The 17,718-nt window shown below is 35.5% G+C and overlaps 1 protein-coding gene across 6 annotated transcripts; it reads right to left on the reverse strand.

The window, feature by feature from the left end:
• Nucleotides 1-132: 132 nt before the first annotated feature.
• Nucleotides 133-15,918, reverse strand: LOC123869814 (uridine phosphorylase 1). 6 transcript variants are annotated; one of them, XM_045912863.1, is made up of 10 exons: nt 12,418-12,582; nt 11,264-11,451; nt 10,437-10,560; nt 9,307-9,468; nt 8,004-8,189; nt 6,387-6,525; nt 5,801-5,994; nt 5,374-5,447; nt 4,709-4,821; nt 133-2,443 (listed from the first exon to the last, which is right to left on the reverse strand). In XM_045912863.1, exons 2-9 carry the CDS (start codon nt 11,440-11,442, stop codon nt 4,713-4,715), a joined length of 1,167 nt encoding a protein of 388 aa, XP_045768819.1. In that variant the 5' UTR covers nt 11,443-11,451; nt 12,418-12,582; the 3' UTR covers nt 133-2,443; nt 4,709-4,712. The 6 variants fall into 6 exon arrangements, with proteins under 6 accessions (XP_045768819.1, XP_045768818.1, XP_045768817.1 ...); XM_045912862.1 differs by lacking the exon at nt 133-2,443 and having other exon boundaries at nt 4,615-4,821; nt 11,264-11,459; nt 12,422-12,582; XM_045912861.1 differs by lacking the exon at nt 133-2,443 and having other exon boundaries at nt 4,615-4,821; nt 11,264-11,463.
• Between the last annotated feature and the right edge of the window lie 1,800 nt (nt 15,919-17,718).

Consider the following 17,718-nt stretch of genomic DNA (forward strand, 5'->3'; position numbering starts at 1 on the left):
GGAATTTTAAAAAACCTACATCCACGCGAACGAAGTTGTGGCGTGAAGGCATGGATGACCAAACTTTATTATATAGGTACTTACAAAGGGTTGCTAGTTTTATGACGGAATTCTAGTATAAAAACAGCAGGCTATGAGGGAACAAACACTTTTATTCAATATATAACACATGCAAGCGGCCCAATGGCTAACATCTGTTCAATAAATAATATATTACCTAAGTAGGTACTTAATTTGTAATATTATGTAACGGACGCCTACTTTATTTTGTATAAAAACATACACAACAATATTATGTCCAATTTTCGCAAACAGTAAAAGTGTTAGTAGTAACGTATATTTATTCAATCTAATGAAATGGTTTTATTTAATACTTAGTTTGTTCAAATGTCTTCATTAATTTACTGATAAAAAAAAATTTGACACACAATGTACCTAAGTTCTTATGACCTTAGGTTACGTAATATACAAACATACAAGTTGAATCGGCAAAATTCGGAGAGATGGTCACATAACAACTGAAATTTCATGTTTATTAGTTCTTTAGTCAAAATCATTGTTGAAAATAAATTCATGCAGACGCATTAGTTGTAAAATTTTATCTAAGAACATTTTATCAAAATTGATATGTGGGATCCACTGAGCAAATAGCGTCATTGGCTGTTCGATCAGTAACCACTGCTGTAGATGAATCGTATTCCTATGTACCTTAATCCTTCTCATAATCGGTTGGCTATTCCTACATATTTTCCATCCCATACAAAAACATATTTTGTACCTTAGGTTTGGCATATAATCATTTAATACATCGAAAATATAAAACATGCATAAAATTGAACAGTATGTATAGGCTTAATTCATTAGTTAGGTATATAACACTATTAGGTTTTTTAAAAACTGGAAATTGAAATAGAAAAAATTGAGTCCAAAACCATAAAAAGTGCAGATTGAAACTTTCAACTACAATAATTTTTTATCAAGCATTTAACATTTTTTGTTTGTAGACACTTAAAACTAAAATTATTTTATATCTTATGACTATTATCTATTATATTGGTGCCGTAAATTATATAGGTCACAAAGTCTTCACAAAGACTTCAGTACTTTGTACCTAATCGTAACTCGTAACAATTAGACACGGTTACAATTCAAGTAGATAGATATAATTTATTTAATCCATTTCTTAACTTGTACTTAGATAAACATAGCTTTATAATTAATATTCAATTACTCAAACATCATATTTTATAAGCAAGTATTACAACCCTGCATTCAGTAATCTTTCTGCAGACACCCGAGGGAGGAGCGCCTGTTGAATCGGAGCTTTCGTTTTAACGACGTTGACGCTTCGTTTTATTTACTGTAAGCAGGGCTACTAATAGCTTAAATTTAACACTAACTATAATTTAAACAGCGAAACTCTACAACTACTATTGACAGCAAAAATAGTTCAAAAACACCGCCAACATACCTACTAATCATATACGCGGTCCAAATTGTGCACAAACACATCACTCGTGGAAGCACGTTAAATATGTAATATCAGACGACCAACTTTTCAGTCGGATTCCTTAATTTCGATGTTCCTTTTTATGCTATTGAGTGCAGAATTTTTATTTTCCCAGTTAAGGTGATCACATCATAGATACTTAGGCCTACTCATTTCGAATGAATGCGTGATGTGTCCACGAAAATGCACCCGAATTTTAAACGAATCCTAGTGAAATGTCTTTCTTGTTTTTGCGTGGTGCCATGTACGATGATTGCATTATTATCTATTGTTAACATTAATATACTTAATAAGTCTATGATTGTTATCCAAAAGCAACATACTGCAAGACGGATTACTATACCTTTAACCCTTTCACACGAGCGGCGGATTTAACGTTGTATTTACGCCTTAAAAAAGCGTTGTCGTGTGAACAGATACTTGGGAATGCATTTGTTCTATTTGAACGCTTTTTTAACGGACATTAAAAAAGCTCTCGTATGAATGAGGCCTTAATATTATATAGACAAGATATAGACGCGTACTATAGATATATGTACGTTTCGATTGCTGTCAATCAAAACGTGCGTCCACAGTCGAACTAATTGATTTAATTTAGCAAATCAAATTGATTTAATGAACGCTGTTTTTCCAATGAGACCCGTTCTATATAGGTAGGAAGGAACATCGATGGACAAAAGAGAAAACCTGAAATACTGGAAAGGTGGTAGGTACAAGAGCAGACAGAGCTGCTAGAACCGCTGGAACCTAACATATTCATTGCAAATATTATGAGAGATTCAGCCGAATCAACTGCATCAATGCTGATGAAATCAGCAGAGGTCGACGTTGAAGACTCGAGGGAGCCTTTGTTGACTTCTTTGAAGTGAGTTCATTAGGTGCGTGCGTCTCTCCTTACAGGTCGTCTCTTCTGATGCGATCACCTTTAGAGCGCTTAAAAAAACAAATGGGTATATGGTATTTAACCAAACATAATAAGTACATAGGTATAATACAATAAGATTAAACACTAGGAAAATTATACATAGATATTTAATTCTTATAACTAGTCGATGTAGGTAGATACTAATTGTTCTATCAATAAAATGATTTCATCTCTAAACAGCATCCTATTTCGTGTTACCTACAAATAAATTAATGTTCAAGCATTAATAAAAAGATAAACGAATAGAATACAATATAATTAAAATAAAAGAGTCACCAACAAAAAAGTAGGTTGTCTGTGATGGTGGTCCTTATTAATCCTAAACTTTATCACAATACAGAATCGCCAATCATTATCATGAACTCAAAAATAAGTAGATAAGTACTACTTGTGATAAATACTCTTATTTCTAATCAAATTAAAACCTCTCGGGACAAATTTTGATCTTAAAAACCTGTCTTTTATATTCTTTACAAAAGTAAATAGTATGAATCATATTATGCTTACTGCTGACTATTTACCTCCGCAATTTAGTAATATCGTTTTTTTTTTTGAGTTGGCATTTAGACGCACAACGCCAAAAACGCGAAATGCCAACTGGTATTTTTTTCGTTTTCCACGCAGTAGGTAGGTACCTATAATAAATATGTAATACGAGAGAACAACGAACCTACTCACAAACACATTATGTCTGTCGTCCATCATACTTTTTACATGTAAGTAGGTACCTACCTTTTACTTTTAAGTTACTTAAAAATACTGATAAGGTTTTTTGACTGACTGTAGAATCTAACGTAGTGATTACATACCTACTCTTTGGTAGAATCATATGTTGGCTGATGATGCAATCTCATATGAAATAATAGGCTAACTAAACTATCCTGCATAAGGTTTACTATAAATACCCAAGGCTTCGCTCGGCGAAAATATTATACCTACATCCATAGATATAAGTATTAATTTGGGTTTCTGTGCCTACATCCTTTTTCTCCTATTTTGTGGAGATTTTAAAAAATCTGGTCTTATTCCTTGTTTACATAATACAGGAGTAAAATTTCAGCTTTCTAGACCCGAGGGTTTGGGCTGGGCGTTGATGAATCAGTCAGTGAGTGAGGTGAGGATTGATCGATACCTTGTTAGATCATAATAGTCATGTAGATTTATCTTAGGTCATTATTAGGTCCAGAATAAATATTTGTAATATGCACCAAGCATAAGCTTAACATTCAACAATAAAATAAGTAGCTAGGTAAGTAGTAAATACAATTAGCCTATTTCACTAGATCCTACTTAGTAAGTAGATATAAGTAATATGAAAGTTGTAATAATATTTTAAGGTCTTGATAATAATAATTATACATCAGAGGGGGCAAAACACTGGGATAGAGAACACATACATTGTAGGTAGTAGGTAAGTAGGTACTAAATAGTAAATATAGTAAAGTAAAATAAGTAAGTAAATAGGTAATTTAACGAGAGCTTGGTCTTCTGATATATAGTTTTGTTTTGTTTAACAGATATGTTAAAATCGATTTTGATTTAGGTAGGTACCTAGTACCTACCTACACAAATTACAGATTACCTATGTAGATATAAGCACAGTTTTACGATGTAAAAACTGTGGTATTAGTTACCACAAGCAAACAGGTAAGTATAGTTAATAAAATAAAAGTAGGTGCCTACCTAAATATATCTAAATTATCCCCATATCAAACGCTCAAAGTAAGTAATCATTATTATTATATTGTCGTTATATTAATGATTAATACAAATCATAGTGTAGCTAAATTGGCAGTGACACACAATATTTTGTGCCAAAACTCAGATCTGAATATATCTATGCGTAGGTATGTACCTAAATACCTACATATTATTGTATAGGCAGGTACCTACTTGTATTTCGAACAAAGATTTGCATTATAGCTGTGCTTTGCATTAATATTATAGTTACAGAGAAAACAAAAATAATTATTCTATATCTGTCTATGTGTCCATTCTTTGTAATTTGAAATGTACTTATAGACAGTAGGTAGTAGGTAGGTAGGTATCTGCATACTGATTCCGTGGAAGTATTTCCAATTATTATAATTTATAGGCTTAGATTTGAATGGAAATAAAGTACCTATTTCCCATCTGCTTCCTTTAAAATTAAAAACTTCTCAGCCAGAAATTAAATTCCGACGCTTAAAAATAAAATATATTTTGAGAAGTATAATTTGAACGACTTTCATAGTTTTACGACGTTCAATTGTGTAATCTTGAGATAAAGGTACCTATTTAATCATAAGTTTCGGATTCTTGCTGCACTAGTTTGAACCTCCTCGGACTCTTAACGGAGATCGATCCGTGTCCATCCAACGACAATCTGCCTTTCATTTGCAAATACCTATAAACAAGAGAAAAATAGTTATAAACTGGTAACCCTGATTTTATTCTATAGTGCTAACTAATCTGTATCTTATCTATGTTATATCTGTGGTTGTGTTTGACATCTTTCTCTTCTCTTTAGCACCATGGCGTCGGCATCTTGTTGTATTAGCTCTCTTTAATTTAATTATTATTATACCTTGTAATAAAATTATACCAGTTCATTCACCAGAGCCCCACAAGAAAAATGATTGTGTTTTAATAATGTAGTATAGTTTGTTAGATTTTAATAGAAATAATGGACTAAGAGCCAGCGCGTGCCAGGCCTTCGTTATTTTATAAAAGCTTACTTTTTACTTTTACGTAAAATTTTTACACCCTTATTTCCTGTTATTTCCCAAAGCCACCATGATCCAAACTTTATAGTCGCTGATCATTCCTCCCTGTGTTGGGTACGCAGAGGAACTTTCAGCTTTTATAAAATAACAAAGATCTGGCATGCACTGGCACTCTATAAGCTTTAGAGGGAGAATTACGTTGGATTTTAATGACTTAAATTATTCAGACTCACTTCTTAATGTATCGACAGACGAGCTTAGTTGGACGTTGCTGCCACTCATCCAGAACCTCTTTGGGTGCTAAAACCTATAAAAGTAAAGCATTAACATTAGATATTGTTTTGGTAAGTGCATTCAGACAATTCCAGGACATAAGTAAGATCACATTCAATCACAAAATACTTACATTGGAATATTATCATCTATGACATTAAAAAAAAGTTAAACAAGGGGGTAGTATAAAAAATAAAGATATGAAATCATTTAATAATTATTATAGGTATTATAATCATTATATTATGTAGTCATTTGGAATCCGTGCCAGCTCTATGCATATATTATGTATATGATTTTGAATGCAACATAATCACACTGCACGTTGCGCCAGCACGGATTTCTATATTTCTCTGCCTAATGGTTAAAGTATTAGCAGGCAAGTACCTGGTCGCCTTTGAGCCTGTCTAACAGCGTGACGCAGACAACAGCTGCCTTGATGCCGGCGTGGTGCGTCAGCGCAGCAAACGCCAGCGACTCCATCTCGATGTTCACGACTCCAGCTTTGTGGATGCCCTCCAAGTACTCCATCTTGTCGTTTTCTGTGAAGTCACAGAAAGCTCCGTCGAGACGTCCTTGACCTGGAATTTAAAATACAACTACTTTTAGACCGGATAAGTACCAGCGGGAACAACGCCACAACACAATAATGAGGCATATAAAACCTTATCTACGTGTAGTAGGTACTTTCTTTGATGAGTAACCTAACGAGATTTAGGTGGTGAGTTAAATTCATGTACGATTCCTAAAACAAGGAACTGGATAAAGCCTTGTGCCTTGTGACTTCGGCGACACGCGACTGCAGCTGCATCGCGAGTGCTATTCGCGATTCCCAATGTGAACTGCTTCATACAGGTCTTTGTTGTAAGTATAGTCAATTTTAGATTTGCCTTTAGGTACACACGTTTACAAACTTAAATAAAATTGATTTATTATATTGAAGAGATACAAGTTACAACTATAGGATACCTACCTTCATAGAAGTCGTAAGTGCACATAGTCTTGCCCGTCACAGTGTCATAGGGATCTTCGGGGTCAGATAGAGCCTTCAACTCCCGAACTAGCCTTTTATCCAACTTTGCCAGTCGCTGAATCGTCTTACCGAGAACCGTCTACAAAAGAAAAGAAAATAGCATCAAAATGTATTAAGCTACTAAATAAAAATCGATGATAGCGTATAAGTGGTTAAGACTTCGGCCTTCTATTCGAAGAGTCTGGGGTTCGATTCCGGCCACGCACTTCTAACTTTTTAAAGGTATCCATGTGGGTTTTAAACAACTACCAAAGTAAATATCGTGAGTAAATCTGCATGTTTGACAACCTGAGAGTTGTCTATAACGTTCTCAAAGATGTGTGTTTGTCAATCCGCGCTTGGTCAGTGTGGTTGACTATGGCCTAAACCCTTCTTATTTTGAGAGGAGACTCGACAATTGTGGGTTGGCAATGGGTCGAGATGAGAAGTAAGTCAAAATCTGTCGATGCACAAGTACAATATATTGAAAAACGACAAATTGGAATTCCATTTAGAGACGGGATGACTGTGGGTTTTGCTGTTCATCTCGGCAAAACCCATTTAAACCTGTTGTTGTTCCATTTTAGGACGCTTTTAACAATACCCTGCACCTTGACTATTATGACCCTTCTTGTCTAAATCACCACTGAAGAATTTTATGAAGTATAAAAAGTAGGCAGCTCTGCTTTTTTTTTATATCCAAAATCCATTTTTATTTCAACATTAATGTTGAATTTAATAGCATTTAATTTCTCGAATGTGCCTAAGCTTTTGATTGCGCGGCGGTACTTGAAAGTTGAAACAAGTGCAGTTGAAAATTCCGCTAACAGCACCCTTTGTGTTTGCCAAAGAGTTATGCACTGAACTTAACTCGAGAAGGTAAAGGTAACAAGTCACTAGACTAGATAGTCTGGACTTATTAAAGCTGATTTACCTGAATAGGTACGGGAGGGTTCCGTATTAAGCAGTCTAAGTCTGAATGTTTGTTGGTCGGTTTCTCAGTTCCCTTATTTTACTAAACTACTAATAAGATTCTAATAAGTGATCTGTCCTAACTTCTCATTGCTATGAAAAACGTACGAGGAAGCAAGCTATAGCAGCGATTCCATAATTGACGATCTCATCTGATGGTGACGATGTAGTTAGTCTAAGACAAAAGTAGACTAACTTGGAAGGGAAAGGCAGTCTAATTAACCATATAATACCTATGTATTTTATCAATGAATTAAACCCATATACCCCTAATCGATCACAACGCAGCGTCGTACCGGAACGCTAAACTGTTTGGTTGCAAATCTTCGCCAGTTTGATAGTAGGTAACGGGCAAAACTTCCCGCCAGACAATTTAGCAATCATAAATTCCCTAAATGTCTCCTATTAATCAAATTTTTATTGTTACTAACTTTGTTGATAGATCTTGTTGTCAATTATTTATAATTGAATTATGAATTAAGTAGGTATAATCTCTAATAAGGCCAAAACTTTACCACTGAACAAGGAAAGTCCGTCAAATTGCGTCTGACCTGGTACCTACTCCTAATAATATTACTGCTCCTTTAGTACTCCTTTACTCCTTACCAATTCGAGAACATTCCGAAGCGCGCCGTCGACTGCCTCTTCGGAAATGATGACGGTGCCGCCCTCGTAACCAATGCCTCCACACGTGCCGATCCTGAAGAACACTGGGTCGCGTACCTTCGCGTGGTACATCAGTTTTATCACCTCGTGCAGGAGGATTCCCACTGATGGAATACCCATGCCGTGCTGGAAGTACACAAAAATATTGATTTACATGTAGACAGTCAAAGGCCGTAAGTCGTTTAGCACCTTGATGATCATATTCGCGTGGCACGGTTATGCACATGCGTTAGGTGTGTGACTGTTTGTAGCGTGTTTATAGAAAAAAGGTCATAAGTGCGACAGGTTTTTGATGCCAAGTTTCGCGGAATTGCTACTCGAATTCTGAGGCCGACCGTAAATTTTTTAAGATTTATTTTACCACTGTATCCGCATGATTAATATGTAGGTACAGGTAAATTACAACTTTCTAGTGTTAAAAGTCTCTGAGCTATGCCACGGACGGACGGACAGACAGAGAGACATGGCGAAATTACAAGGGTTCCTCGTTTACTACGGAACCCTAAAAAGATCGTCAATACGATCGAACCCTGGTAGTCCGGTCAATGTCGGGTTAATCATGGTAGTATTAAAATTTCTTGGGGTTAATCAAAGTTGACATGCATATTCGATTTGTCTCAATATTAATATCTCGCGAGCACAGCTGATTCATTAGCTCAATTGAAAAGCATCGCTTTTTGCGGTCTTGTTACGCAAGTTTATCTTTATTGGCGAATGGAATATTTGCACTACGCAAGTGATTAAACTAGATGTAGGTACGATTGAACAATAGGTCGTTTGAAAAACTATTTCGAATTCTTTCATATGAAGCTAAGTATTATTCATTCTGCCATGCCAACTCACTTTCTCGTAAGTTATTATAATTTACGTTTTGTCTTCATCAACATGCCTCTCTGTCATGATGCAGAGATGTTGGTGAACAAAACGACGACGCGAATGGCTGACGAATAGCGGGTGCACGCGATTGGTTGATTTATAGTAGGCGCGAGTCCACGCGATTGGTTGATACGTCGACTTCCGCTTCCCGTATTCGCCAACTTTCTCCCACTACGCTGCTTCAGGTTCAAGTTATTTCCAAGTTTGCCGGACTTTATACATGAAGTAGCTGTAGGAGAACTGACTATGTCTTGACTCTTGAAGCTTGCCGTGGGGTGCCGTAGGAAAGCTTGTGTCTTGTCTACTCCATATGCTTTGGTGTGCTGCCCATAGGTACAGACGATATATCTGATACTCAAATACTCACACTGATACACAAAACGGGGCCGACTTTATACATGGAGTAGCGGTAGGAGAACTGACTGATATCTTGCAGCGTGGTACCGCAGGGCAACTTGTGCCCTATCTCAGCCATTATGGTGTACGCGAACTGCTCCATGCGTTTTGGTGTGCCGCCCATACAGACGAACTGGAAAAATTAAATAAACTGAAAAATCGAAAAAATAATGCTTAAGAATACTATTTAACAAGGTATCACTTGTAGAAATAAACCTTTTTTTTTCAATTTACGCTTTTCATATTCAGCATTAACTTTCCTTTATTAAATTTTATTTCTGTTTTCAATATGCTTCTGTGTCGCGATAATAGCATAGGTTTCTATCACAACCACATCACAACATTGACAATCTGTATTTGCTATTTAGTAATTTGAACCATACAGCTCTTAATCTATAAATACTGATATAATAGGTATATAATGCTAGAAAACGACGCCTTTGATTGCAATAGATATCGCGGATATAATATAGGTAAGGGGACCACGTCTGACCTAACTCGGCATCACATGATATTATCCGATCAATAACAATACGTAACACTTGAACTATAAATAATAGCAACTACGACAATCAGATAAACTTGTCCTTGACCGTAAATTAACATGGAGTACAGTCAGCCCGCTACGTCAGCCTGGAAGAGCTAATCTCAAAAACATGGATGCACGGATTCTATTAAATTCACCAATCACGAAACCGAGGCGAATCACCTAAGTAGGTATAGCCTATTTGATAAATCAATTCGAACTGTTCAGCGTGTTCACGGAAGTTCTTACTAGTTCATTTTTGCGATCAGCTGTTTGCAGGGTTGTTACATTGGAGGTTTAAACAAACTCTTTAAGTCCTTGTGTCTTCCACGGGTATCATGCTACGAGGCTCATTATTTTTTTGGTACATTGGTCTTAACCTCAGCTTGCTAGGATGTGTCTAAGACCTTGTATAAAATAGTAGCTGATTCGCCCGCCTTCGCTCAGGTGGGTAGGTATAAATGAATAAAACTAAACATAGCCTATGTAACTTCTGAATAAAATAGTTTTCTAATGGTAGAGTTATTATTAAAATCGGTTCAGTATCCTTTTTATTCTAGTAAGTATAGACATACCTTAACATCGCCAAACATTTCGACAAGATCATGAGACCCGCTGCCCAGTGCCAAATGGTAAAGGATGTCTTGGTCCATAAGTTCGATGTTCGGATTACGGAGTCGCACCGTGCCATCGGGATATCTACGAAAACACGTAAAATTTGTTATTGAGTAAATAATAATGAGTAATGACGAAGAGGAAATCCCCTTGTGAGTAGGTACAAAGAAGTAAGTTGGCCTTCCCTAAACTCTTGTTGTTATAGCAATCCAAAATATCTTTTCCTTCAGGGATTATGAAACCACAAAATTTGAAACTGTTTTTCCTCTAATCTATATACCTACCTACCTAGTAGGTATTTACTTACTTACGTCTATAGTAAAACTGTAACTGCAGAAATTCTATAGGTACATTAAATCAATAAAATGTATTTTAAATTTTTATCGGATACAAGCATTATTAATTAATTATTAAGTATCGATGTAGGGTAGGTACAAAACAATATTAGGGTTCCGTACCACAATGGTAATAAAATGAGGTACCAAATTAAAAAAAAAACTAAAAACTGCCTGCTAACTGAAAAGCAGAAAACAAGCTTTGTATTCTATAAAATAGAAATATGGTCATAAACATAAATGTTAAAAAATGTATGGCAGGCGAGGGCACTACTTAACAATCTACTTAGGAGTTAGGACTATTAGCCCGCCTGCCATACATTTTTTAACATTTATGTTTATTACCTTACAATTTTTTTTTTTTAACAACAGGGCGTACCTATCTACTCATTGCGCCTATCTGTATTTATGGCCAAAAACTCGACATAAATATTAAATAAGTACTTAACAACCTAACACTATTTCTCTCGTCCATTTCATTATCTTGGTTCCCGTTCGCTTGAAATTCGTCGTCATTATCAAAAACTTTCCTGTGTGGCTGATGCCCGTTCTGTTGTTCGGATGAATGCCATCCATTCTTTTGTACTTGCTCAGAAGGTTCGCTTAAATTCGCAGCATTCGTTTGAGGCATCGTGACGTCCTGTAATAATGACTGACGATAAAGGAATAAAAAAAATAAGTTGGGCCGAAAATAATAAGGCTCCGTTTCATAAATGTTGTGCTTATGCCCTTTCAGGTTTTATAAACCAGTTTTAATAAATCTATGATATAAACGGTAGGGTTAGTTCTTTAAAAAAATGGACTTACTCGTCACTACTTATAAATATTGCAAAGTTGCATGCTTAGGTACTCTTGGACTAGATAAGTCCTGTCTACATTCGTAAATTACCTATACAATATTTACTGATTCAGGTATAAATATGCTGAATGTTGTTCCATTTACTGCCTTCTTAATTTATAAACGAGATGAATAGGTATGAATATGATCATCTTTTAAGTACCCAACTTGGATGCATTAGGTGATTTAGGTAAATAGTTATCTACTCTCCTTATCAATCGATGGCAAACTTCACGTAAACTATTGTTTAAAAAATACCTATGTTTTTAACGCAGTAAGTAGCAACATTTATTACGTAATGCGACATAATATTATGTCCCCTCTACTTTTAAGTACAATAATATTATCTACTAAGAACTTAATCAAAGGTCAAAAATTTAAGTGATAGGCGATACCAATATACAGCACAATGATGTAGGTAACTCTACTTATATAAAACAAAACAACAGAACTTATGATTTGTTGGCAAACAATTCGATCAAGGTTACCAAGACGCCTGTTTCGTTTACCTACTGCAATTGCGAAAGGAGTAGGTACCTAGTTATTATTTTCATAAAATAATTTTATTAGAAAGTATATCCATTATTTATCCATCTAGGTAATAGAGATTTATGGTAATTAATAATAATTATTTATTTATCTAATATTTCATTTTAACTGCTCCTATGCAAAAAAATCTAACGTAGGTACTTTTCAGGGTAAGTTAGTGTAAAAAAATGCTAATTTTTAGACTTTAAATCCACAATAATCAAACAATAAAAAACTTACCTTATGCCTCAGCACGAATATTTTTTTAATTTATATATACCGTTACACCACTGATCGCTATAACGTGAGCACACAATACCAGCACTAGCGTAGTGAGACGCCAGCTTCCCAGTAACGAATAATAGAGTCAGCCAACTTGCAGCTTAGCAATCAAACAAACATTTACTCACACGGACGCATATTATACGTAGCGTGAATCAATTATTTCATGAAATATATAAGGTGTCCCTACATCCCTCGGGAATCGGGACAGTCTTGTCATAAATTGTATCACACAACTATTACACCGTTGTACAACTATTATTCTAATTTGTAATTGTGGTGCAACTTATTCTACTTACCTATTCTGTGAGTGCAATGGTTAATAATAATTTATCATTTGTAACTTACCCCGTAAGTAAGTTACGCACCCCTATGCATTTCAACTTGCAATGCCTTTGATTATTATTATTATAGAAGAGAGCCACCCCTTGCAATGTAACTCGCGCGCCACCATCGCGCCACCTATTTTACGTTGACGTTACTTTGTCAAAAACCGTTAACACAGCCCCGTTGATTTTAGAAACACCCCCCTACATGTTTATTCGAGGACAGCCCTAGCAACAAAAGTTCAATTCAACCCGGTGAAGTACCTATAATGGCTTATAGGTAATAAACGCTTAGGTAATGAAGAGACGTTATTTGTGGATCAAGTCTTAGTTTGCTGTATCTATTTCAAAGTTTCAAAGTGTATTTAGAGTTTGGACAGGGTGATATCTAATCTAATAGAATGTCTCACGTCAGGCAAGAACGCAAATGGACGGGCCGGGCCTCGTCTTCGCTTCGCCAAGAAGTGCTTTTCATAGTCCCAGTTAATGTTGAAGTCGGAACCGTCATTGCTTTTTAAAATAGCTGGTCACCTCAACCCTACTGATACCATCTTAATAATTCTTAGATGCGTGGTCGCAGCAAATCTGAAGGTCATACGTTATCAATCTGTATAAAGTTTTTAGTGGAGAAGGTCAGTGTTCTATATGAAACTACTTACCGCGAAAACTTTCAAGAGACGTTGTTGAAACGAGGGTTGGGTATTTTTTTGGTTACTACGGATGATAGATAGATCCTATGGACAGGTCTACATGCTAATATTTACTAGATCCATAGCCTAACCACCCCGCCCAAACTTTACTCGTGTGGAATTTTTGAAAATCGTTGAGGAGTAGGAATTTTCAAAAATCCTGAATTAAGTGCGTATTTCTTTATTTGAAACCGAAAGCCCAAAATTTTCATAGAATTACTTGAAAACATGACAGACTCATAATATTTTCATCCACTATTACAAAAATCGTGAAATGCGTAGGTAGGTAACTAGGTAGGTAAATCCTCATTTTACCGAAAATCTTAAATCCAATTATTTTAATGGAACTTCAAAAAGATCGACTTCCATACAAGCTTTCATCCCCTATTTTTACCTGTTAAGGGACGGAATTTCAAAAAAAATTCTTAGTGAGGGCCAATGACTTCTATGCATCGTAAAAATATGAGACTATCAAAGTTTCAAGTTTCTAGTCTCAGCAATTTGGGCTGTGCGCATGATGTTTTTATTGTTTTTTTTTCATAGTTCAGATCGTTAATAGATTAGTCAGTTAGGACAAGTCTTTTTGTATGACGTGATAGGTATTGTACCTATACATATTTATTTTATTTTATTTATTCAATGCGGAAATACAATGCGAGCGCACGCCTTTCTTGGTTCCGTTACACACAAACACACCTCGGTACCTATTTAATAAACAGTTCCGTCTTTACCATAAGGGCACGTGGGGCACGAGCCTAAGGCCCCCGGGCTAATGGGAGTTTGGAAACGCCGAAAACCAATGCCTATGCAGGTATTTATTAGAGCCTCGATAGCTCAATGGTTGAGGAGCGGACTGAATTCCGAAAGGTCAGCGGTTCAAACCCCACTCATTGCACTATTGTCGTACCCACTTCTAGCACAAGCTTACGCTTAATTGAAGGGGAAAGGGTTATTAGTCATGATTCGCATAGCTATAATATTCTTATTAAACAAGTCCACAAGTGTAAATTAAAAATTTATAACACCCCCGACGATCCAAAGTATTTGAGTTTTCCAAAACATCATTTTCAAATAAATAATTATGTATTTAGGCAACGTCCATCTTGACAGCTTGACATTTGTCTATTGACATAATATTATGAACCTAACGGTAATCTAACCTTCTTTTCTACAATAAAACTAGAAAAGAGCTGATAACTCTTAAACGGCTGAACCAATTTTTTTAGATTATAGCTAAGAACACTCTCGATCAAGCCACCTTTCAAACAAAAAAAACTAAATTAAAATCGGTTCATTCGTTTAGGCGCTACGATGCCACAGACAGATACACAGATACACAGATACACAGACACACAGATACACAGATACACACGTCAAACTTATAACACCCCTCTTTTTGGGTCGGGGGTTAAAAAAATCCTAAGTGGGTACGTTGGTTACCTCCCTACTCAATATCGGCAGCATCATACAACGAACCTACTCATATGTGCAAAATTAGCCAAAATACCTAACTATGATTCAAAATACATACAAAATAGATAACAAGATTAGATACGCCAAAATTAGCGCACTCAGTTAAAACCGTCCTTTTCAATGCAGTAAGGTAAATATTATACAAGTGGATGTCCTATATCTTTATTTGCCTACAATTTAACTAGGTTACTGGTCTCAAGAGGTCGAGTCAAGTTCACCCAGTTTCACTCTTTTGTGGCTAACTCTGTTTTTGTTTACCGAAGAAACAATGCCTTTATATCTTACACTAAATTGGTCAGTAAAGGCCAAGGAACCTAGTTAGGTACCTACTTATTTAATTTAATTATAAAAAACAATAAAAAATACAGCTTAAAATTTAATAGGAATAAACTAAGGTAAATGTTCTTAAATTGGGTAGGTAGATACGCTAGTCTTTTTCTATCTACCTGGTAGGTAAAGTTTAAAGTAATTTTTAGTCTAAAGGTACCTGAACAATAAAATGGTAAGAATGTATACCTATGCATATCTAGTTTATATCATTAAGGTGTTATATAGTATATGTAGGTACCTACTCTTCAGAAGTAGATAATACCCATGTCCATGTAAGTAGGTACTACGTCAATAAGGTAGGTGCGGCTTAGTAATTGTAAATACTTACTCGTCACGGAGCTCATCATGATCGAAGGACATCATGTAAATACACTAGCACTACACTACTATATAATCGGATTGTCTGTAACAGGAGAGTGAATAGGCGGATCGATGAGTGCAGCGACCTTAGCAAATGCTGCGCGACTGTGGATACGGGCGGCCCGGCTTTTCTGCCCAGTTTCGATGGGCGCGGATGCGTAGAAAAAGCTTGCGGCTTGCGCAGTTGCTCGCAAAGACAAATTTCATTTCCCGATACGTACACTTACTGAACACTTATTAAGGTTAATTTACTTTCAAACATTAGTTACCATCGTTCAGTATACTAATAACTAATGATAAATCAATAGGTTTTATGTACCCAGACCGTATCTTCGTTTTAGCAGATAGGTAGGTACTAAAATCAACACTGCTGATTTTATTTATCAAATTATTATCTATCGCTTCTCGCAAGGTTTACTTTCAAGCTGATTCTTTGATAAGACCTTCCTGTTAATTAATTTCACAGAGTTCATTCCAATAAAAATTAAATCAATATTAATATTTTAATCGTAAGACCCACTGCTTTAATAGAATTTTGTACTATTTAATTTCGAAATCTATTTTGTAATTAGGTAGGCATGTACATTTTTTAACGAGATAGGTAGGTATGTATAATAGCAGGTGCTCGTGAATCCTCAATTGCAAAATACCTACTTATTTAGTTCTATTGGATAAAAGCAGGGGTTATTTTGCGGAAGTCCATGATATTATGAACTCATAAGGATGAAGGAACCCCAAGCTTAAGTCACTATAGTCCGCCAAAACAGACAAATCTGTATGGTGTGGTATGGTACAATGAGCAAGATACGATATGCACCCCTCGCCCTCCCACTACTAAAGAAGGGCAGGAAAAGCAAGCATATCAATACATTTCACTCAAATCAGAACACACTCAATAATTCAATGTAGATAGTTTCACTCCGACACCGTAGCATCCTCAGGAAATGTAGACTCCATAATGCACAATCACTTTGCAATTGTGCATTGTGATGGATGCTTCGATATCGGAGTGAAACGAAAGTAGTGTTTTAGAAGATTCGTGTGACGTTGTGTCGGCGTGTATTGCTTGCTTTTCCTGTTTCTTTAGTAGTGGGGAGGCGGGCGGTGCATATCGCATTCTGCTCTTTATGAAGGTATTACTAACTAGGGAACGGAACGGAAGAAAGGTATGATTTATTAATACAAGTTTAAATGCATTAACACTTTATTTTGAAATATGTTTACATAGTACATACCAATACAATGGTAATAACACATAATAATATTTATATTGTATCATTTGAAACTTCTAGTAATAAATATCACTGAGTAGGAAAGAAGACGATCAAGTGGGAGTAGGACTCGCACCTGAGAGGGTTCCGTACCGTACCTTTTTTTAAATACCCTAAAGGTACTTAAGAATGTAATTTGTCAACGCGTGGTACTTTTGTATGAAAATTCGCTTTGTGAAATCATATCTTCTAACTGAGATCTCTATATTTAATTTTAATTTCAATTTGATAACTTAAGCCTGACAAAAAAAACGGAACTTGACATCGAGCAGATGGTCAAAAGGTTTTTCCCATTGAGGTACGAAACCCTAAAAACGAATGAACTTAATACAAAAAATACAGCAATCAAAACTCCTAAAAAATCTACAGGGGTAAATTTTGATATAAAAATTAAAAATACATAAATTTTGCCAACTAAACTTAAGATGTAAACTAATCTAACTTTACAATAAAAAAAGAGATGTAGGTAAAAATTAATTCTAGGCATTCATTACGTACATGATATGTTTGAAATCATAAACACTAAAGAATTGGCGAGGCAGTAAAAACAATAAAAATAGTGCCAAAACTTTTACTAAAGGTAAATATATACCTACTATTGCTAAGGTACACAAGGAGTAAACTATTTAAAATATACGAATTATTTCAAAAGATACTTTAAAAATGCGGCTAAAGCAGATTATAGAATAACTACTCAGTACGTTATTGACTAGTACAAGAAACATACAAAAAATAGATTTATTTGGAACTACTTAGGAAGGTCACTCGTAGTCCTATACGTCACTAAAACCTACTAAAACACAGCTCATG

This window comes from Maniola jurtina, chromosome 11 (assembly GCF_905333055.1).
Source record: "Maniola jurtina chromosome 11, ilManJurt1.1, whole genome shotgun sequence".
Taxonomy (NCBI): domain Eukaryota; kingdom Metazoa; phylum Arthropoda; class Insecta; order Lepidoptera; family Nymphalidae; genus Maniola; species Maniola jurtina.